Source organism: Scyliorhinus torazame, chromosome 21 (assembly GCF_047496885.1).
Source record: "Scyliorhinus torazame isolate Kashiwa2021f chromosome 21, sScyTor2.1, whole genome shotgun sequence".
NCBI classification, from domain to species: Eukaryota; Metazoa; Chordata; class Chondrichthyes; order Carcharhiniformes; family Scyliorhinidae; genus Scyliorhinus; species Scyliorhinus torazame.
The window spans coordinates 1,482,573-1,506,920 of NC_092727.1; the positions used below are offsets into that span (position 1 = coordinate 1,482,573).

At 50.4% G+C, this 24,348-nt stretch overlaps 1 protein-coding gene across 9 annotated transcripts in view; it reads left to right on the top strand.

Annotated features, from left to right (window-relative positions):
* The first annotated feature begins 3,415 nt into the window (after window positions 1–3,415).
* The window catches only part of LOC140398091 (uncharacterized), a 75,968-nt gene continuing 55,035 nt past the window's right edge, over window positions 3,416–24,348 (top strand). For 2 of the 9 annotated variants that reach the window (XM_072486318.1, XM_072486322.1), the window contains exons 1-6: window positions 3,418–4,200; window positions 10,385–10,557; window positions 13,263–13,399; window positions 16,679–16,859; window positions 18,915–19,037; window positions 23,520–23,736. In XM_072486318.1, the coding sequence (XP_072342419.1) occupies window positions 4,121–4,200; window positions 10,385–10,557; window positions 13,263–13,399; window positions 16,679–16,859; window positions 18,915–19,037; window positions 23,520–23,736 (911 nt within the window). In that variant the 5' untranslated portion in view covers window positions 3,418–4,120. The other 7 variants (XM_072486319.1, XM_072486323.1, XM_072486324.1 and 4 more) reach the window with 7 other exon arrangements.

Genomic DNA, 24,348 nt, shown 5'->3' on the forward strand with positions numbered 1-24,348 from the left:
CTCAGTAATGACTCTCTGACAATGCAGCACTCCCTCAGCACTGACTCTCTGACAGTGCAGCACTCCCTCAGTACTGACCCTCAGACAGTGCAGCAATCCCTCAGTACTGACCGTCTGACAGTGCAGCACTCCCTCAGTACTGACCCTCTGACAGTGCAGCACTCCCTCAGTCCTGACCCTCTGACAGTGCAGCACTCCCTCAGTACTGACCCTCTGACAGTGCGGCACTCCCTCAGTACTGACACTCTGACAGTTCAGCACTCCCTCAGTACTGACCCTCTGACAGTGCAGCACTCCCTCAGCACTGACCCTCTGACAGTGCAGCACTCCCTCAGTACTGACCCTCTGACAGTGCAGCACTCCCTCAGCACTGACTCTCTGACAGTGCAACACTCCCTCAGTACTGACCCTCTGACAGTGCGGCACTCCCTCAGTACTGACCCTCTGACAGTGCAGCACTCCCTCAGTACTGACCCTCTGACAGTGCAGCACTCCCTCAGCACTGACCCTCTGACAGTGCAGCACTCCCTCAGTACTGACCCTCTGACAGTGCAGCACTCCCTCAGTCCTGACCCTCTGACAGTGCAGCACTCCCTCAGTACTGACCCTCTGACAGTGCAGCACTCCCTCAATACTGACCCTCTGACAGTGCAGCATCCCTCAACACTAACCTTCTGACAGTGCAGCACACCCTCAGTACTGACCCTCAGACAGTGCAGCACTCCCTCAGCACTGACCCTCTGACAGTGCAGCACTCCCTCAGTACTGACCCTCTGACAGTGCGGCACTCCCTCAGTACTGACCCTCTGACAGTGCGGCACTCCCTCAGTACTGACCCTCTGACAGTGCAGCATCCCTCAGTACTGACCCTCTGACAGTGCAGCACTCCCTCAGTACTGACCCTCTGACCGTGCAGCATCCCTCAGTACTGACCCACTGACACTGCAGCACTCCCTCAGTACTGACCCTCTGATAGTGCGACACTCCATCAGTACTGACCCTCTGACAGTGCGGCACTCCCTCAGTACTGACCCTCTGACAGTGCAGCACTCACTCAGTACTGACCCTCTGACAGTGCAGCACTCTCTTAGTACTGACCCTTTGACAGTGCAGCACTCCCTCAGTACTGACCCTGTGACAGTGCAGCACTCCCTCAGTACTGACCCTCTGACAGTGCAGCACTCCCTCAGTACTGACCCTCTGACAGTGCGGAACTCCCTCAGTACTGACCCTCTGACAGTTCAGCACTCCCTCAGTCCTGACCCTCTGACAGTGCGGCGCTCCCTCAGTACTGACCCTCTGACAGTGCAACACTCACTCAATTTTGACCCTCTGACAGTGCAGCACTCCCTCAGTACTGACCCTCTGACAGTGCGGCGCTCCCTCAGTACTGACCCTCTGACAGTGCGGCACTCCCTCAGTACTGACCCTTTGACAGTGCAGCACTCCCTCAGTACTGACCCTCTGACAGTGCAGCACTCCCTCAGTACTGACCCTCTGACAGTGCGGCACTCCCTCAGTCCTGACCCTCTGACAGTACAGCACTCCCCCAGTACTGACCCTCTGGCAGTGCAGCACTCCCTCAGTACTGGCCCTCTGACAGTGCAGCACTCCCTCAGTACTGACCCTCTGACAGTGCAGCACTCCCTCAGTACTGACCCTCTGACAGTGCGGCACTACCTCAGTACTGACCCTCTGACAGTGCAGCACTCCCTCAGTACTGACCCTCTGACAGTGCGGCACTCCCTCAGTACTGACCCTCTGACAGTGCAGCACTCCCTCAGTCCTGACCCTCTGACAGTGCGGCGCTCCCTCAGTACTGACCCTCTGACAGTGCAGCACTCCCTCAGTATTGACCCGCTGACAGTGCAGCACTCCCTCAGTACTGACCCTCTGACAGTGCGGCGCTCCCTCAGTACTGACCCTCTGACAGTGCGGCATTCCCTCAGTACTGACCCTTTGACAGTGCAGCACTCCCTCAGTACTGACCCTCTGACAGTGCAGCACTCCCTCAGTACTGACCCTCTGACAGTGCGGCACTCCCTCAGTCCTGACCCTCTGACAGTGCAGCACTCCCTCAGTACTGACCCTCTGACAGTGCAGCACTCCCTCAGTACTGACCCTCTGACAGTGCGGCACTCCCTCAGTACTGACCCTCTGTCAGTGCAGCACTCCCTCAGTACTGACCCTCTGACAGTGCAGCACTCCCCCAGTACTGACCCTCTGACAGTGCAGCACTCCCTCAGTACTGACCCTCTGTCAGTGCAGCACTCCCTCAGTACTGACCCTCTGACAGTGCGGCACTCCCTCAGTACTGACCCTTTGACAGTGCAGCACTCCCTCAGTACTGACCCTCTGACAGTGCAACACTCCCTCAGTACTGACCCTCAGACAGTGCAGCAATCCCTCAGTACTGACCGTCTGACAGTGCAGCACTCCCTCAGTACTGACCCTCTGACAGTGCAGCACTCCCTCAGTCCTGACCCTCTGACAGTGCAGCACTCCCTCAGTACTGACCCTCTGACAGTGCGGCACTCCCTCAGTACTGACACTCTGACAGTTCAGCACTCCCTCAGTACTGACCCTCTGACAGTGCGGCACTCCCTCAGTACTGACCCTCAGACAGTGCAGCAATCCCTCAGTACTGACCGTCTGACAGTGCAGCACTCCCTCAGTACTGACCCTCTGACAGTGCAGCACTCCCTCAGTCCTGACCCTCTGACAGTGCAGCACTCCCTCAGTACTGACCCTCTGACAGTGTGGCACTCCCTCAGTACTGACACTCTGACAGTTCAGCACTCCCTCAGTACTGACCCTCTGACAGTGCAGCACTCCCTCAGTACTGACCCTCTGACAGTGCGGCACTCCCTCTGTACTGACCCTCTGACAGTGCAGCACTCCCTCAGTACTGACTCTCTGACAGTGCAGCGCTCCCTCAGTACTGACCCTCTGACAGTGCAGCACTCCCTCAGTACTGACCCTCTGACAGTGCAGCACTCCCTCAGTACTGACCCTCTGACAGTGCGGCACTCCCTCTGTACTGACCCTCTGACAGTGCAGCACTCCCTCAGTACTGACCCTCTGACAGTGCGGCACTCCCTCTGTACTGACCCTCTGACAGTGCAGCACTCCCTCAGTACTGACCCTCTGACAGTGCGGCACTCCCTCAGTACTGACCCTCTGACAGTGCAGTGGGAGTTACTGAGTTCAAATCTGCGTTGCTCAGGGCTGGTATTTCAAGATGTTAGTTGTGCAAATTGTGAATGTGAAGATTGTGTTTTGAAGCTTATTCAGAGGAGCAGGAAGTGGCAGCATTAATAACCAGTCTCAGGCATTGCTAAACTCCACCTCGTCACTCAGTGAGGTGGGTCAGATTTCACTGGAGCTTCTCATTGCCTGCAGGAGGCTGTGGGAGAGCTGGGAACCGCCATGGCAACAGCAGTACACTGAGCAGGGTGAGGATCTCAGTGTTTGTCGGCAACACTGACTGTCCACAATCCGGAGCAAGCTTCAATCTGCCTCTCAGTGACTGTCCCACACAAATTCTCAGTGACTGTCCCACACAAACTCTCAGTGACTGTCCCACACAAACTCTCAGTGACTGTCCCACACAAACTCTTAGTGACTGTCCCACACAAACTCTCAGTGACTGTCTCACACAAACTCTCAGTGACTGCCTTACACAAACTCTCAGTGACTGTCTCACACAAACTCTCAGTGACTGTCTCACACAAACTCTCAGTGACTGTCCCACACAAACTCTCAGTGACTGTCTCACACAAACTCTCAGTGACTGCCTGACACAAACTCTCAGTGACTGTCTCACACAAACTCTCAGTGACTGTCTCACACAAACTCTCAGTGACTGCCTTACACAAACTCTCAGTGACTGTCCCACACAAACTCTCAGTGACTGTCTCACACAAACTCTCAGTGACTGTCTCACACAAACTCTCAGTGACTGTCTCACACAAACTCTCAGTGACTGTCTCACACAAACTCTCAGTGACTGTCTCACACAAACTCTCAGTGACTGCCTTACACAAACTCTCAGTGACTGTCTCACACAAACTCTCAGTGACTGTCCCACACAAACTCTTTACAAACACTTTGCTGTAAAATGGCCCTGGGAGATTTCGGAAACTTGGAGGAGCTGGAATTTCCGGAGTTTTCTTGTCTCTGTGAGCTGTGTGATTGTGGGTAAGAATATTTCTGATATCTCCATGGTTACAGTGAGACGTTCACAAGGAACATTTCCCCCTTGCCTGACCGGATTGACCCTCCCACCCCCTCATTCTGGTATCCACCCCATCACCCCCTCCCAACCCCATCACCCTCCCAACCCCCTCCCAACCCCATCACCCCCTCCCAACCCCATCACCCTCCCAACCCCCTCCCAACCCCATCACCCCCTCCCAACCCCATCACCCTCCCAACCCCATCACCCCCTCCCAACCCCATCACCCTCCCAACCCCCTCCCAACCCCATCACCCCCTCCCAACCCCATCACCCTCCCAACCCACTCCCAACCCCATCACCCCCTCCCAACCCCATCACCCTCCCAACCTCCTCCCAACCCCATCACACCCTCCCAACCTCATCACCCCTCCCAACCCCATCACCCTCCCAACCCCCTCCCAACCCCATCACCCTCCCAACCCCCTCCCAACCCCATCACCCCCTCCCAACCTCATCACCCCCTCCCAACCCCATCACCCTCCCGACCCCCTCCCAACCCCATCACCCTCCCAACCCCATCACCCCCTCCCAACCCCATCACCCTCCCAACCCCCTCCCAACCCCATCACCCCCTCCCAACCCCATGACCCCCTCCCAACCCCATCACCCTCCCAACCCCCTCCCAACCCCATCACCCCCTCCCAACCCCATCACCCTCCCAACCCCATCACCCCCTCCCAACCCCATCACCCTCCCAACCCCCTCCCAACCCCATCACCCCCTCCCAACCCCATGACCCCCTCCCAACCCCATCACCCTCCCAACCCCCTCCCAACCTCATCACCCCCTCCCAACCCCATCACCCTCCCAACCCCATCACCCTCCCAACCCCATCACCCCCTCCCAACCCCATCACCCTCTACCAACCCCATCACCACCCCACACACACACTCAGTTCTCAATCTCACCCTCAGCCCCACCCCACGCACCTCTCAGCAACCCCAACACATTTACCCCTGCAACAGTGTCTGCAATCCCATCTTCACTCCCCTACCCCCCCCCCCCCTCCCACTCCCACCTGACAGTAGTTAGCTGGTTGCTGCTAACTAACTAGCAGATTACATCACAATGTGAGTGACATCCCAGAATAAATACCCCATCAGCCCCCTGACAGGGTTCATTCAGTCCGGGCTCCTGCTCCTGACCGACCACTGATCCCAGCTTGAAAGCTCGCACAGATTTCAGCTCGACTGTGATGCCCCTCATGGTTGAGTACCCTGCAATGTTTATTGTCCAGTCTCCCACTGGAACAGCGGTTGTTTGACTGAGAGGATTGGAGGGAAGCTGTCAGCTCTTTCAGAAGAGGCGCACGCAGAGGTCAGGAGCAGTGATATACTGAGAAATGTTTTGAGATGCCCTGCGGGATGTGACAGGTGTTATTTAAAGGAAGGTTCTCACTTTTGCGAGCATTGCCTGGGACTGTGGAAGAGATTCTCAGATAAACGACCGAATTCACACAACCCAAGTTGCTCCTGGAGATGTTTGAAAGTGTTGCTGGAGGCTTTTGTGAGAAGATGATGTGTTAACAGAGAATTGTCAAGAAGCTGCTGGTTTGTGAGTGTCACTGACGGTCCTTTGCAGTACTGCAGATTCACGTGTGTGTCCTCGTCAGGGGATCTGGTTAATTCTGGGATTTGGGTTGCTCGAGGACGTGTTGATAGCCGCAATCCGGAAGGCTGCGGTTGACGGGGTAAAGGTGAACTGACAGCCTCAGGGGAGGTTTGCCAGCTCCACCCAGTGAGCTCTCCGAGCTGCCAGTCGCTGACTCTCCCTCTCGATGTGTGACCTGAAAAGGTTACATGGACAATGTTTCACACTTTATCAAACACTCTCACTGATCCACTCTGCCACTGACTATTTCCAGAAGTCTCTTTGCTGCTGAGGATGTGACATCTCGGATAGGTCCATGTGCACTGCTTTTCAGAGATTCAGTGAGTGAGCAAAGTGTCAGATGCACGGGACTGGGAAAGAACAGAGACATTGAGGGGATCCAGGGAGAGACATTGAGGGGATCCAGGGAGAGAGATTGAGGGGATCCAGGGGGAGAGATTGAGGGCATCCAGGGGGAGAGATTGAGGGGATCCAGGGAGAGAGATTGAGGGGATCCAGGGGGAGAGATTGAGGGCATCCAGGGGGAGAGATTGAGGGGATCCAGGGAGAGAGATTGAGGGGATCCAGGGGGAGAGATTGAGGGCATCCAGGGGGAGAGATTGAGGAGATCCAGGGGGAGAGATTAAGGGGATGCAGGGAGAGAGATTGAGGGGATCCAGGGAGAGAGATTGAGGGGATCCAGGGGGAGAGATTGAGGGCATCCAGGGGGGGAGATTGAGGGGATCCAGGGGGAGAGATTGAGGGGATCCAGGGAGAGACATTGAGGGGATCCAGGGGGAGAGATTGAGGGGATCCAGGGAGAGAGATTGAGGGGATGCAGGGAGAGAGATTGAGGGGATCCAGGGGGAGAGATTGAGGGGATGCAGGGAGAGAGATTGAGGGGATGCAGGGAAAGAGATTGAGGGGATGCAGGGAGAGAGATTGAGGGGATGCAGGGAGAGACATTGAGGGGATGCAGGGAGAGAGATTGAGGGGATCCAGGGAGAGACATTGAGGGGATCCAGGGGGAGAGATTGAGGGCATCCAGGGGGAGAGATTGAGGGGATCCAGGGGGAGAGATTGAGGGGATCCAGGGAGAGACATTGAGGGGATCCAGGGAGAGAGATTGAGGGGATCCAGGGAGAGAGATTGAGGGGATCCAGGGGGAGAGATTGCGGGCATCCAGGGGGAGAGATTGAGGGGATCCAGGGGGAGAGATTGAGGGGATCCAGGGAGAGAGATTGAGGGCATCCAGGGGGAGAGATTGAGGGGATCCAGGGAGAGAGATTGAGGGGATCCAGGGGGAGAGATTGAGGGCATCCAGGGAGAGACATTGAGGGGATCCAGGGAGAGAGATTGAGGGCATCCAGGGGGAGAGATTGAGGGGATCCAGGGAGAGAGATTGAGGGGATCCAGGGGGAGAGATTGAGAGGATCCAGGGGGAGAGATTGAGGGCATCCAGGGGGAGAGATTGAGGGGATCCAGGGAGAGAGATTGAGGGGATCCAGGGGGAGAGATTGAGGGCATCCAGGGGGAGAGATTGAGGGGATCCAGGGGGAGAGATTGAGGGGATGCAGGGAGAGAGATTGAGGGGATCCAGGGAGAGAGATTGAGGGGATCCAGGGAGAGAGATTGAGGGGATCCAGGGAGAGAGATTGAGGGGATCCAGGGGGAGAGATTGCGGGCATCCAGGGGGAGAGATTGAGGGGATCCAGGGGGAGAGATTGAGGGGATGCAGGGAGAGAGATTGAGGGGATCCAGGGAGAGAGATTGAGGGGATCCAGGGAGAGAGATTGAGGGGATCCAGGGAGAGAGATTGAGGGGATCCAGGGGGAGAGATTGAGGGGATCCAGGGGGAGAGATTGAGGGCATCCAGGGGGAGAGATTGAGGGGATCCAGGGGGAGAGATTGAGGGGATCCAGGGAGAGACATTGAGGGGATCCAGGGGGAGAGATTGAGGGGATGCAGGGAGAGAGATTGAGGGGATGCAGGGAGAGAGATTGAGGGGATGCAGGGAGAGACATTGAGGGGATCCAGGGGGAGAGATTGAGGGGATGCAGGGAGAGAGATTGAGGGGATGCAGGGAGAGACATTGAGGGGATGCAGGGAGAGAGATTGAGGGGATGCAGGGAGAGAGATTGAGGGGATGCAGAGGGAGAGATTGAGGGGATGCAGGGAGAAAGATTGAGGGGACGCAGGGAGAGAGATTGAGGGGATCCAGGGAGAGAGATTGAGGGGATCCAGGGGGAGAGATTGAGGGGATGCAGGGAGAAAGATTGAGGGGATGCAGGGAGAGAGATTGAGGGGATGGAGGGAGAGAGATCACTTGAAGCTCGTGGCTTTCAGAGAGTTGGCCTTTATGTCAGGATGGGTGCTCTCAAAGTGACGATATATTTGACAAACCCCTGGTCAGACTTCAACTTCACACGTGTTTAATTCTGACCTCTGTACCTCGGGAAGGAGATATTGGTCTTCAGAGGGAAGCTGTGTAGGTTCCAGAATAATAGTGGCTTCAAAGGTTCTGGTTGCAAAGGGTATGATTTATTCTGTCCAAACGGAATATTAAGTGGTGATCAAAATATTTAAGATGATTAAAGGATTTGATAGGGTCGATAGAAATGAACTGTTACCTCTTGGGGTGGGGTTGGGGGGGGGCGGGGGGGGGGGGGGGGGTTCTCAGGGCGATGTGACAGTGACGGTCATTCCGGGTTCATGTCAGGAAGCATCATTTCACACAACGTATATTGTAACTCTGCAACCATCTCTCCTAAAAAGCTGTTGATAATGGAGGTCAATTAAGAATTTCAAAACTGAGATTGATAATTATTTCTTAGTTGAGTTAAAGAACTAAAATGGATAAGATATAAACCAACCTTGATTTAATTAAATGCTGCTGGAACAGGTTGAAGGGGCTGAATGCACTTTATTTTTATAATTGTTGGTGGGATGCCCACATCACTGACTAGATGAGTATTAATTGTCTATCCCTAACTAGCATTGAGAAGGTGGGGGTGAGCTGCCTTCTTGAGCAGCTGCAGTCCCTGTGGTGTAGGTACACCCACAGTGCTGTAAGGGAGGGAGTTCCAGGATGTTGCCCCAGCGACAGTGAAGGAGCGGTGATATATTTCCAAGTCAGGGTGGTGAGTGACTCGGAGGGGAACCTCCAGGTGGTGGGATTCCCAGGTATCTGCTGCCCGTAACCTTCTAGATGGTAGTGGCCGTGGGTTTGGAAGATGCTGTCTAAGGAACCTTGGCGAATTACTGCAGTGCATCTTGTAGATGGCACACACGGCTGCCGCTGTGCGTCGGTGGTGGAGGGTTTGAATGTTTGTGGAAGGGGAGCAATCAAGCGGGGCTGCTTTGTCCTGGATGGTGTCGAGCTTCTTGAGTGTTGTTGGAGCTGCGCTCACCCAGGCAAGTGGGGAGTATTCCATCACACTCCTGACTTGTGCCTTGTAGCTGGTGGACAGGCTTTGGGGGATCAGGAGGTGAGTTACTTGCCGTAGAATTTCTAGCCTTTGACCTGCTCTTGTAGCCACAGTATTTATAAGGCTAGTCCAGTTCAGTGGTAACCCCAGGGTGTTGATTGTGGGGGATTCAGCGATGGTGATGCCAATGAATGTCAAGAGGAGATGGTTAAATTCTCTCCTGTTGGAGATGGTCATTGCCTGGCACTTGTGTGGCACAATGTAACTTGGCACTTGCCAGCCCAAGCCTGGATATTGTCCAGGTCTTGCTGCATTTGGACACGGACTGCTTCATTATCTGAGGAGCTGTGAAGAAAAGTGAACACTGCAACCATTAGATTCTGAGCTTATGATGAAGGTCGTTGATGAAGCAGCTGAAGATGGTTGGGGCCGAGGACACGACCCTGAGGAACTCCTGCAGTGATGTCCTGGGGCTGAGATGATTGACCTCCAGGAACCACAATCATCTTCCTTTGTGTTAAGTCTGACTCCAACTTGCGGAGAGTCCCCCGCCCCCGATCCTCATTGACTCCAGTTTTGCTGGGGCTCCTGGATGCCACACTCTTGATGTCCGGGACAGTCAGTCACATCACACACCTGGAAATCAGCTCAATGATTAACCGTGAGGAGATAATGACATTGTGGATCGATTTGAACCAGGGTTTTGTCGATTATGCAAGTGAATTATTGTAAAATGAATGAAGGTTGGAACTGTACCCGGTGAATAAGGAATTTAATTTACTTCCAAAATAACCAACTTGGGTTAGATACATTGGAGATTTTATCACTTGACCTCCTGTCTTCACCAACTCAGCCGGTTGAACAGCAATTTTCCACATCTCCAATGTTTTTATCAACTAAGTTGTTGTGGGAAATGGGGGTAAAATGGTTCAAGGCCCCTGTCATCCGGAGTTGCAGAGTCCAGGAAATTAATTTTCAAATCCTGGAGACTCCAGAACAATCCTGAAGAATTGGTAGCCCCAGGGTGTAAAATCTAGGGAATATATTTGTGGAATTGTGCCTGGGAGCACGGGTTGGTTAAGGTTTGTCCTGGTTACAGCTCCTAATGATCCTTCCTCTTCCGCAGGCGACACAAGCACCACCAGAACTGTCAAAAGAAGCACCCACCCCAGCGGGACGCAGACCACCCACCCCAGCGGGACGCAGACCACCCACCCCAGCGGGACGCAGACCACCCACCCCAGCGGGACGCAGACTGCCTCTTGAGCCATTACCAGTCCACCTTCACTCGCCCTCTGAGTAAGAACCTGATGTAGCTTCAGAACATGATGCCACTTCTACACTTTGGTCTTGGGATACTGACCTCTTCTCTTTCCTGTGTTATGGGCCAGGATTTAGAGAACTCAAAGTGTATCGTGGAGTTCACCTGACCCACAACTTTTAATAGATTGTGGTTATGGGGAGCACACGGCCCACTCTACAGGTGTGATGCAACAGAGATCTAAAGTACTTTTAAAATTAAACCATGTTTATTTATGAATCCAGTCAACACTTTATAAACCCACAGTAAACATCTTAACAACTATCAACACCAATAATCCCCACAGATATAATATTCTATCAGTAACCCTTCATAACTTTCCTAACAACATCCATAAGACCAAAAGACCCTTTTTACAGAAAGACAGCAGGTTTGAATTCCCTCCGGAAACAGGTATTACTTTGAAATCCTCAAATGATCTGGAGACAGTCTTTAGATTGCAGAGAGAGATCAATGCACCTTCCTGTTGTGACTGCAGTTTCTTCAACTCTGAAAACGAAACTAAATCTCACAGACACACTCCAGCTTTCAAATCGAAAGTAAAAGCAGAGGCACAGCTCAGCTCAGCTCCACCCACGCACTGACATCACTGCAGCTATTTGATAAACACCCATTTCTTAACGGTGCTGTCACATGACACCTGCTTCTTGTGAGATGGTAGATGGGATGAGGCTGGAGAACTCGTGTCTGATGAGACTGGAGCAGACAAGGGGACTGATTTATGGCCACAGTCTCCCCTCATGCTGCCTTTGGGCTGGTGGACTGGGATCGGCAGCACTTTCAGTGGCCCTTCCAGGTCCACTCACTCCTACCTGGGGTCTGCTAGTGGATGAAGAGGTCCCGTCCTCTCCGATGTACCAGCTGTAGGATCCCCGTCAAAGAGGAGACAGGCACCTTAGCCAGCAGAATCCAGAGCGAAGCGAGTGTTAACGATTCTCCAGGACTCCCGGAGTTAATAATTAACTTGCGAGAAAAAAACACAGGGAATGAATTATAGAGAAAATGATAGGCTTTTAATTTTGTTTAATGTAAGAGTCTGTTGACAAATCCCACACAATTCTCATCAAAATTTCTTTTGAAAGGCAAACTTGCATTTATGTAGCACCAAGCACTTCACAGAGTGTTCATCACACAACATTTACCACTGAACCACTTAAAGGAGATAATGGGCAAAATGATCAAATTATGTTTTAGAGAGAGAGGCAGAGAGAGAGAGAGAGAGGCACAGCGAGAGAGAGAGAGGGAGGTACAGGGAGAGAGGCACAGAGAGAGAGAGAGAGGCACAGCGAGAGAGAGGCACAGAGAGCAAGAGAGAGAGGGAGGTACAGAGAGCGAGAGGCACAGAGAGAGAGAGGCACAGAAAGAGCGAGAGAGAGAGGTACAAAGAGAGAGAGAGAGAGAGAGAGGGACAGCGAGCGAGAGAGGCACAGAGAGATAGGGAGGTACAGAGAGAGAGGCACAGAAAGTGAGGGAGAGAGGGAGGTACAGAGAGAGAGGGGGCACAGAGAGAGAGGGAGGTCACAGAGAGAGGCCACAGAGAGAGAGAGAGGCACAGAGAGAGAGGAGGTGCTGAGAGAGAGAGGCACAGAGAGAGAGAGATAGGGAGGTACAGAGAGAGAGGGCACATAGAGAGAGGCAAAGAGAGAAAAAGAGAGAGGCACTTAAAGAGAGAGGGCAGAGAGAGAGAGAGGAGGGCACAGAGAGAGACAGACAGACAGAGGGAGAGGCACAGAGAGAGAGAGACAGAGAGAGAGGCACAGAGAGAGAGAGAGAGAGGCAGAGAGAGAGAGAGACAGAGAGAGAAGCAGAGAGAGAGAGGCAGAGAGAGAGAGGCACAGAGAGAGAGCGAGAGAGACACACAGAGGCAAAGAGAGAGAGAGAGGTAGAGAGAGAGACAGAGAGAGAGCGAGAGATAGAGAGGCACAGAGAGAGACACAGAGAGAGGCACAGAGAGACACACAGAGGCAGAGAGAGAGATAGAGAGGCACAGAGAGAGACAGAGAGAGAGGCACAGAGAGAGACAGAGAGAGAGGCACAGCGAGAGAGAGAGAGAGAGAGGCACAGAGAGAGAGATACACAGAGGCAGAGAGAGAGAGAGAGAGAGAGTGAGATAGAGAGAGGCAATGTGGTGGATAGGGTTAGCTGATTCTCAAAAGTTTAGTATCTTGACAGCTGACACAGTTCCTATTGGAATTGGCAATGCTCAAGGCGAGAGCTGATATCATTGTGACTTGTACAATTGGAGAGTTCTTAAATGATTTACTCATTCACAGGATGTAGGTATTTTTGGTTTGGTTGCCATTCTCAAATTGAGATTGCAGAGATGATAAGTGTTGGTAGTTTCTGGCTGGCGCACAGCTCAGAGCACCGCCATAAGTCTCTCCTGGGAATTTTGCCAGAATTGTTGCTTATTTACCATTTAGCCAACGTCTTCATACCACATTCTCTGCTCATTATTGTATTAAAGTTTATGGAATCTTTCTGTGCACTAATAGGCTGTGGGTTTCCCTACATTACAACAGTGAATACACTTAAAAAGTACTTTATTGCTGTAAGTCAGTCTGGACGGCCAGAAGATATTTATGTTGCTCCATCCACAGAGAGACGTGGACAGGGGTCTGTTGCAGATTTGACGAGTAGCAGAGATCGATGCAGAATAAACTCCTTTTTGATCTTGTTTCAGATATCGTGCCACGCAGCAGCAAGAGGCCAGAACGCACTCCACCCTACCACAACCCACCAGCCATGCAGTGTGAAACCACACAGCGATCTGAATTCAAACCCAAAACGCTGAAGGAACAGGCAAAGACCTGTAACAGAGTGAGTTGCACTGGACTATCGCCAGGGAATATTTCACTAAGGTTACTGCAGATTCAGGGCACAGGTCAGTCTCACCGGGCACAGGTCAGTCCCACAGGGCCCAGGTCGGTCCCACAGGACACGGGTTGGTCCCACAGGACACGGGTCAGTCCCACAGGACACGGGTCAGTCCCACAGGACACGGGTCAGTCCCACAGGGCCCAGGTCAGTCTCACCGGGCACGGGTCAGTCCCACCGGGCACGGGTCAGTCCCACCGGGCACGGGTCAGTCCCACAGGGCACGGGGCAGTCCCACCGGGCACAGGTCAGTCCCACCGGGCACGGGTCAGTCCCACAGGGCACGGGGCAGTCCCACCGGGCACAGGTCAGTCCCACCGGGCACGGGTCAGTCCCACAGGGCACGGGTCAGTCCCACAGGACACAGGTCAGTCCCACACGACACAGGTCAGTCCCACCGGGCACAGGTCAGTCTCACAGGGCACGGGTCAGTCTCACAGGGCACGGGTCAGTCCCACAGGGCCCAGGTCAGTCTCACAGGGCACGGGTCAGTCCCACAGGGCCCAGGTCAGTCTCACAGGGCACGGGTCAGTCCCACAGGGCCCAGGTCAGTCTCACAGGGCACGGGTCAGTCCCACCGGGCACAGGTCAGTCCCACAGGACACGGGTCAGTCCCACCGGGCACAGGTCAGTCCCACCGGGCATCAGGGCATGGGTCAGAGTCACAGGGCACCAGGAGATGGGTCAGTCCCATGATGCACCCTGTGTTACGATGCCAGTGTGGTGAATGTATTGCTGTAACAATTCACCATGTACATATCTGTATTATGCTGTTGCCCATGTAGGCTCCACCTATAGACCATTGTAAGGTATTACCTATAATGTCACATGTTGGGGCCTGTGTGGGCTCCGCCCCTGGCTCCACCCCTTGAGGGGAGGTATAAGAGCAATCACCCTGTGGGCAGCTCCCATTAACAGATCAGTCACAGGCAGGCACTGTTCTAGTTGATTAAAGCCACAGTTTACTTCTACTCCTGGTTTCGTGTGAATTGATGGTCGCATCACCCTGTTGATGTTACACCTGGAGAAAGATCACCGAATGGAACCCTGGTCTAAAGACCATCAGCGGAATTCTCTGTGGGCGATATCCTCAGGTCCACCAGCAGCACACCCACACTGGCAGCTTTCCCGATGGAGTGGGGTGGCCACAATGGGGAATCCCATTGGCCGGCTGCGGGAAAGGAGAATCCCGTTGCCGGCGGGAATGTGCCACACAGGAATACGCGGCCGGTGGGCCGGAGAATCCCGCTCCTAAACTTTTACTTTTTTAATATAATGTGGAGAAACAGTCACAGAACCATTAATTAGTTTTAACAACAAGATAAAAGCATTTACTAAACATGAAAAAATTGGATTATGAGACAATAAGCCTTTACTCCTCCTTATCGTAACAATTGCACACAACTTTTAGGATTAACACAGATTGCAAAGCACATCTTAAACTGCAATGATCTCACTAACACAAAATCCCTATAAACATACAAAAGATTGTGGGCAAATACAGTCTCTACTCTCAACCCCAAGTGAATGTTTCTGGATGTCTCCTCAGAATCCTCCCCAGATGATTGTGACATGAGAGTTTCCAAACCCCACGCCCAAAAACACACTTTCAAAATCTTCCCTCATAATACTGTTTTCCTTTAACGGATTGCATTCAGAAATCCAGTCCAGGTTTTCATAATGACACTTTTAGCAAAGCTTCTGCTCTACTTTTAACAGTGAATCCAGTTCAGTATTTTACACCAACCCTTTTAGGATGTCTTTTTTTAAAAAATATTTTTTCAATGAAGGGGTAATTTGGCCAATCCACCCACCCTGCACATCTTTGGATTGTGGGAGTGAGACCCACGCAGACATGAGGTGAATGTGCAAACTCCACACAGACAGTGACCTGGAGCCAGGATCGAACCTGGATCCTCAGCCCGTGAGGCAGCAGTGCTAACCATTGGGTCACCGTGCCGTCCATAGGATTTCTTTCTTTTGACTGCATTTACACAAACTCTGAGATTCAGCCACCAATTTCCATAGTTATTTCAACAGATGTTCCACAGGCTGTAGTAAAATCTCAGAAATCTGAAAATCACTCCAGATATCTTTCTAGTATCTCAGCTTCTTCTCAGCTTGGTCTGTCTTTACTGAACAGTGCACTGTTCCAGTGCCTTTAACCTCAAACATCTTGGAAACTTATCTTCCTATCTCTAGTTTCTTTAATTTGCTCCTCTTTCTTAACCGTTACTCCATTGCCTGACTTTTCTTCTCGCAAATCTTCCCTCTCTAGGCTTCTAGCAAAGCTATAAGAGCTGCCTTATCTCTGACTACAGATCTTCAACTATATTTAAATTAGCTGAACTAAAACTTTAAAGCGTCTCTGCCTTACAAGGCCCCAGTTACAGAGCAACACCCACATGCTGATGCCTTTTATTTATTTTCATGCCATAGCCCTCTCCAAGCACATGTTGGAACTTAACCAACCCCCACACATACAAACACCTTTGTCCAGCATGAATCCAACTATAGGTTTACCCTTCCAGGCTCAGAAACATTAAATTAAACAGGTAAAATCATGCCTGATTTCTAATGTTTACCCATACAAATATAAATCCCATAAAACTAGCTTTGTTTCTTGGGCAGTCACTCAGCATTCAGGGTGACTTGCTTCCACTCCAGGGAGGTGGCTTCTGTGGTGGCTAAATAAGCTGATTCTGCATGCGCAGACTTTGCCACAGGTTTGGCAAGTGGTGCAATGAGGGTCCTAACGTTCCAGGTGCTGAAATTCATTTGGGTGGGTGTGGTGGAAGAAGCCTGTGCATGGATTGTTTTCACGTAACATGGCCATTGCACACCATCCAAGACACGGTCCCACAGGGGTGATGGGTCACGACCCCACGGCCCTCAGATCACTGCTGGGAATCCTGGGGCACTGTTGCAGGTGATGGAAAGGTTGAGGAAGGAAAAGGGGGAGGTCCCTGCAAACCCAACCCAAATGTGCTGAACTGAACCAAACTCCTTCAACATCAGAATTCTTCAGCAAACAGAGACCGAGGGAGTGATAGATAGAGAGGTAGAAAGAGAAAGAGAGATGGAGCCCATCAGTGGCAAACCAAGATTAACTCTTGGATTGTACAGTTGTCTTTCAGAAATATGTTGTGCGACCTTGAGTCAAACGTTCCTGTGATAATGTTTCTGGCTCCTCATTCGCTGCTCATGTGAGTTATTTTACAGAAGGAATATGATGGAGTTACGCAGGAACCGCGTTATGCCAAGTCTCTCCATAACAGTGCTACAGCCCTGAAACGTTCAAGCAGAAGCGCCTGCTCCAGTAGGTCAAGTTCTGATAGCAGCACCAACAAAAACCAGCTGCCAAACACACGAGTGAGACGCAAGGAACCTCCAACCACTGCAGGTGGAGCTCTCCAAACTGTCCTTACATTTCCTTTCTCTTTAAACTTTCTCTCCCCTCCTAAAGGGGCCATGTCCGCTAGGTTACAGGGTTTAGGATTGCTATTGCACTCTAGTATAAATCAGCCAATGATGCTTCTAGGTCTGGCTGTTGGATAGTTATTGTACCAGTAGATGGGATATGAACCCAATTCTGAGGCAGGGGGAGTGGGAGGGATGATGAAATGTACAATACGAGGCAGGTAGGTGATGTAAGATCATTTCACAACTTTGGACAAGCTGCTCAGAGAGTTACATTTTGTATAGGTCACTAAGAAGATGAACAAGGGAGTGTCTTCGGACATTATCAACCTAGACACCGAGAAGGTACGATTCCACACCGATTATCAAAAAATAGAGCACATGAAAGCAGCAGACTGAGACTGCAGATAAAGGGAATCGATTCTGATTGGTGTTTTAGCACAGGAGGAGGGGTTGAATTAAATAACACTAATTTCTTTAACCCCCATCCATAAACTGAAAGGTGTTTTTGATTCATTCCCCCCTTTATGAGCAGTGACGTATTTCCCAAACATTTTAGGTTTGGTGTGATCCAATCTTCTATTAATAAACACACAGCAAGCTCGATATAAGATAAACTCAAAGGGTTAGTTTGTTTGCACATCTTCAATCCGCGAAAGGAGAGTCACAAGGTTACCTCCGCACTCAGGCAGTAGAGAGAAAGAAAGAAAGATTTCCAGGGCAGTTACCACAGAGAAAATAAATATTGTTTCACATGGGTTCCTGAGTCCAGAATCAAAATTCAATTTGGTATTCCTTCATGGAGGTTGGTGGTTGAAAACAGCTGCTGTCTTCACATAATGAGATCGGCCTGCACAGTTGTATCAGCCTTATAGGCGATGGTGCCGGTTCACAGCAGAAGCAGCTGAGATGGGAGCTGGATGTTCAACTTGGACAGAGCTCCTTCACCATGAGGCTGCCAGTCAGATGGTAAACAGCAGACTTTGCAGATTAGCAAGGCAATATTTCTGGTTCCACAGGGGCCCATGTCACATGACTCCCACCTATCCACACTGTCTTTGAGAAAGGATGTTTATCCGCCATCTCGGACCCCGAGACTGCGAAACGTCTCAGCATGAAGAATTGAAAGGAAGGTTATGTGGACTTTTGTTTGAGCAGACTAGCGGATTCCTGTTCGCCAGCCTGGGCTATGAAATGCAGATGGCCTTTGTATAGCTCTCTTTGAATCTGCCCTTTGCAGCCAATGGGCTGCCAGTGACTCCTCACAAATAAAAATGTGAGTTTCTCCCGTATTGGCAGACAGCTCCTTTTGTTCCAGAACAGGGAGTCGGGGGTTACAGACAGACTTGGATTCAGCTATTTTAAGGATCTTTGTTCAGTTTTAAACATTTTACAATTAGCCATAAGGATATTGATATACATCTTATAAAATTATACAGTATGAGGTCTTAGTACCTCACAGATGGGATGTGACATAGGACATGCATCCAAAGATTATGTCCCAGTGCTAGCACTTTTCACAATATTTATTCAAGGCTTGACTGAGGGAAGGAGAGTTGCATATCCAAGATTACAGACAAGAATGAATTAGGAAATAGATTAAATTGTGCAGCAGGAACAGGAGGTGAAAAGGGACATAGGCAGAGAGGCAAACTATTAAAATGATGTTTCATGAAGGGACAATGGAAAGTCATGACTCTGAACCGGAGTTAATATTTTCTTAATGGTGAGAGACTAGGGTTGCAGAGGAGCCGGAACTTGGGAAATCAAGTATCCATGTCATTAATTGACAGTTATCAGATCCATAAATAAATCAAAAAGCCAAATGAAATGTTGGCCTTTATCGCAAGAGGGTTAGATTCGGGAATATGTAAACCTTCAGCTGTACAGAGCCCTGAGCTGAACCCGCCCATCTGGAGTGTGGCAACATTCTGTTGCTGTCTTTAACAAGTCCTACATACCTCACAGTTCCACAAGGAACCCGAGACCTTAAACACTACAAAATTAGACCTCTAATGTTCTATTTCCATATTTACAGGATCTTCGTGCTGCCAATGTCAGAATAAAACGCAGCAAAATACAACACAAGCGGAAATAGCTGAAAATTCATGCTACAGAGTAGAACGAGGAAAAGCTATGCCAGACACCTTAAAGTTTCAAGGTATGGTGACTCAAAGTCACCAATGATACAGGGTGGAGCACAGTAGCTGAACCCTGTCATCCTTCAGTGAGTGAAGATCAGAAAGAGAAACACAGACTGCAGTGTGTTTCCACGTGGCTTCATATATTGTGCTTCCTAAAGGCACTGACATTTCCTAGATATAATTTCTAACACAGGATACATCAATAGAGATGCAAAGGCCAATATTTAAAGTGATATTTCAAAATACATGGAATAGATACATTCCATTGAGAAAGGAAAATTCCAAAGGGCGGATCCACATCCGTGGTTAACGAAAAACATTAAAGATAATATCAAACTTAAAGAAAATGCAAATAATTGCACAAGGATAGGTGGCAGGTCAGAAGATTAGGTAGAATATGAAGAACAGCAAAGATTGATTAAAAGATTAATAAGAAGGGAAAACTTAGCATATGAGAAAAGCTCACTAAAAATAGAAAAACAGTTAGAGTTTCTACAGATTCTTAAATAAGTTAACAAAGTGAGCATTGGTCCTCTTGGAAGTGAGTCTGGGAAATTAATTCTGGAGTAATAAGGAGATGGCAGATGAATTAAACAGATATTTTTCATTGGTCTTCATCATAGAAGACACAGAAATCCCAGGAATAGTTATAAATCAGGATCTGGAAGGAAGGATCGTGGAACTTTGGAAAATTACTATCACCAGGAAAGTGGTTCCGAACAAATTATTAGAGCTGTGAGCTGGACCTGTGTCTCGATCTTGACGGACTTCATCCTGGAACCTTCAAAGAAGTGACGAGTGAGATAGTTTTGCACTGGTTTTAATTTTCCAAAATTCCCTAGATTCGGAGAAGGTTCCATTAGATTGAAAGATAGCGAGAACTTGATTCAGTTCAAAGCAGTCCACAGGGCCCACATAACGGTAGCCCGGATGAGTAGGTTCTTCGAGGAGGTGGAGGACAGATGTGGGCGGTGAGGGGGTAGCCGGCCAACCATGTTCAGGGGCGTCATTCTCCGACCCCCCGCCGGGTCGGAGAATGGCCGTTGGCCGCCGTGAATCCCGCCCCCGCCGAAGTCTCCGCTCCCGGAGATTGGGCGGGGGCGGGAATCCGGCCGCGCCGGTTGGCGGGACCCCCCGCTGGATTCTCCGGCCCGGATGGGCCGAAGTCCCGACCAGGAATTGCCTGTCCCGCCGGCGTAAATCAAACCTGGTATTTACCGGCGGGACCAGGCGGTGTGGGCAGGCTCCGGGGTCCTAGGGGGGGGCGCGGGGCGATCTGACCCCGGGAGGTGCCCCCACGGTGGCCTGGCCCGCGATCGGGGCCCACCGATCCGCGGGCGGGCCTGTGCCGTGGGGGCACTCTTTCCCTTCCGCCTCCGCCACGGTCTCCACCATGGCGGAGGCGGAAGTGACTCTCCCCACTGCGCATGCGCGGGAAACTGACAGCGGCCGCTGACGCTCCCGCGCATGCGCTGGGAAACTGACAGCGGCCGCTGACGCTCCCGCGCATGCGCCGCATTTCCGCGCCAGCTGGCGGGGCAACAAACGCCATTTCCGCCAGCTGGCGGGGCGGAAATCCCTCCGGCGTCGGCCTAACCCCTCAATGTTGGGGCTAGGCCGCCAAAGATGCGGAGACTTCCGCACCTTTTTGCCGGCGCGATGCCCGTCTGATTTGCGCCGGCTTTGGCGCCAGTCGGCGGGCATCCCGCCGTTGGGGGAGAATTTCGCCCCAGATGTTTTGGGCATGTCCGAAACCGAGGGAATTCTGGCAGGGTTTTGCGGATGTTATGTCGGAAGTCCTGGAAGGTAGGCAAACTCCGAATCCAGAATTAGCAGTGTTTGGGGTGTCGGAAGATCTGGGGGCAAAGGGGGCCGATATTCTGGCCTTCTCCTCCCTGGTGGCCCGGAGACGGATCTTGCTGAGACGGAGGGACTCCGAGACCCCGAAATCAGGAGTGGGTCAGCGATATGGTGGAGTTTCTCAGTCTGGAGAAAATCAAGTTTGCTCTAAGAGGATCAATACAGGGATTCGCCCGGAGTTGGCAGCTGTTCATCGATTTCTTTAACAAAAATTGAACGTCACCAGTAAGGGGGGAAAGGGAAAAAAGGGGGGGGGAGGAAAACAGGAGGCATGGTTAAATAAGGACAGGGAATTTAGTATAGGGGTAATTGGGGACAGGGCGGGAGAAGTGGGGTACGTGGTTTATAGTGTGTTATTTTAGGGGGTATTTTGTGCGTCGACCCGCGCGGTTATTTTAGAAATGTCAATATGTTAAATTGTGAAAATTACAAATGCTTCAATAAAATAGTTTCTAAAAAAAAAGAAAGATAGCGAGAAGGGAGGGAGAGAAACAGTAGAAAACTACAGTCCAGTTAACCTAACATCGGGAAAGTGTTAGAGACTATTATAACCCAGCACTTGAAAAAATTCAAGGCAGAGTCCACATGGTTGTGTGAAAGAGAAATTGTATTCAACCAATTTATTGGAGAAATGGTAGGGTGCCACATCAAAGGCTATTGTGGAAAATAAAAGCCCATGTTGTAGTGGGTAACATTGGCATGGATTAAAGATTGGCCGGCTAACAGGAAACAAAGAATAGGCATAAATGGATCATTTGCAGGTTTGTAGGATGTGACGAGTGGTGTGCCACAGGGATTAGTGCTGGGCCTCAACCTTTGACAATTTATACAAATGACAAAGGGACTGAAGGTATGGCTGCTGAACACAGATCGGTAGGAAAGAAAATTGTGAAAAGGACAAGAGGTGGCTACAAAGTGACATAGATAGGTCAGTGAGGGGGCAAACATCTGGCAGATGCAGCATAATGTGCAAAAATGTGAAATTGTCCATTTTGGCAGGAAGAATATTATCTAAATGGTGAGAGATCGCAGAGCTCTGACATACAGAGGGATCTGGGTGTCCTAGTGCATGAATCACAAAAGGTATACAGGTTCAGCAAGTAATTAGGAAAACTAATGGAATGTTATTGTTTATTGTGAGGAGAATTGATTACAATTGAAGGGAGGTTATGCTTCACTTGTACGGGACATTGGTGAGACCACAGCTGGAGCACTGTGTACCGCATTGGTCTCCTGACTTAAGGAAAGACTAACACCAGGAATGGGCGGGTCATCTTATGAGGAAAGGTTGGAGAGGTTAGGTTTGTATCCACTAGAGTTTTGAAGTGTAAGAGGCGACTTGATCGAAACCTTAATGATCCTGAGGGGTGTGGACCGGGTGGATGTGGAGAGGATGTTTCCTCTTGTGGGAGAATCTCGGACTGGGGGTCACGGTTTAAAATTAAGGGGTTAGCCATTTAAAACAGAGATGAGGAGAAATGTTTTCTCTTGGAGGGTCCGGAGTCCTGGTTCTTATTTCCTCACCGGGCAGAGGAAGCAGGATCTTTTGATGGTTTTCAAGGCAGAACTGGATAGATTCTTGATCAAGAAGAGGGTGAAAGGTTATTGGAGATAGGTTGGATCTGAGGTTTCAACTCAATCAGCCGTTACCTTGCAGAATGACGGAGCAGACTCGAGGTGAAAGAAACCGACTGCTGCTCCTAATTAGTATATTTGTTTGTCCAACCTTATACACTTCAAATATTTCAATTACTGTTTATTCTTAAATATCTGTAATCTTCTGGGTAATGAACCAAACTCGCCAATTTCAGAAAATATGTTCCCAGGACAGGTACAGCACAGGCTTCGATACAGAGTGAAGCTCCCTCTACACTGTCCCCATCAAACACTCCCAGGACAGGGACAGCACGGGGTTAGATACAGAGGAAAGCTCCCTCTACACTGTCCCCATCAAACACTCCCAGGACAGGTACAGCACGGGGTTAGATACAGAGTAAAGCTCCCTCTACACTGTCCCCATCAAACACTCCCAGGACAGGTACAGCACAGGGTTAGATACAGAGTAACGCTCCCTCTACACTGTCCCCATCAAACACTCCCAGGACAGGTACAGCACGGGGTTAGATACAGAGTAAAGCTCCCTCTACACTGTCCCCATCAAACACTCCCAGGACAGGTACAGCACAGGCTTCGATACAGAGTGAAGCTCCCTCTACACTGTTCCCATCAAACACTCCCAGGACAGGTACAGCACGGGGTTAGATACAGAGTAAAGCTTCCACTACACTGTTCCCATCAAACACTCCCAGGACAGGTACAGCACGGGGTTAGATACAGAGTAAAGCTTCCTCTACACTGTCCCCATCAAACACTCCCAGGACAGGTACAGCACGGGGTTAGATACAGAGTAAAGCTCCCTCTACACTGTCCCCATCAAACACTCCCAGGACAGGTACAGCACGGGGTTAGATACAGAGTAAAGCTCCCTCTACACTGTCCCCATCAAACACTCCCAGGACAGGTACAGCACGGGGCTAGACTCAATAAATGAATGGTCTGTAATGCAAGGAGACAAAGTGGAAAATACTTTCCACAGTATTTCCGGAATTTATTTCTAATGTGTTATTCTGTTACTAAAGGTGTTCATGATTTGAATACCACTTATCAAGTCATCTTTCAGCCTCATCCCTTTGAGAAACAGCAGACACCAGCGAAGAAACGGTCCAAGCCAAAGTCTGTTCCCATGGAGACAGTCAGCACCTATCGCAGCGATTTCCCCTTGTACACACCCGAGTCGATGAGACCAAGGACAGCAATACCGAGATGGGACAATCTGCATATTAACCGCAGTCTGCCGTAAGAGCTGTATTGATAATTGTTAAACTTTCTGTTATGGGCGAGGCGTTTTTAGAACCCCAAAATATATCATGGAGTTCAACCAACTTCCCCCTTAATGTATTTGTTGCTTTTCTGAGCACACGGCTTGTTCCCTAGGGATGGGATTACAATTATGGACACGTGGGTTTTTAAACACAAAACAATGTTTATTCCATGAACTCAACTTAACATCTTCAATAAACATTGGATCTCTTAACACCCCTTACTTCAAAGATAACTCAGAAAATATTACAACAGTAAATAATTCCTCAAAATGTTCCTTCAAACTTCCAAGAGACCTAACACCTTTAAACAGAATCACAGGTTAAAGGCTTTACTATTATGAGTTTAAATCACCCAAATGATCCAGAGATAGTCTTTCATGGCAGAGATCCAGCTCACTGCAAACTCTCCCCAAGCTCTTTTTCTCCAAACTGCAGCTCTCTGGAAACACACAGACAGACACAAGCTCTTTTTCCAACTGAAACTTCAAAATGGCTGATCTAAAGCCCAGCTCCACCCACTCTCTGACATCACTGTTTTCGTAAAGGTACATTGCTTAAACATCCATGTCTTAAAGATACTCTCGCA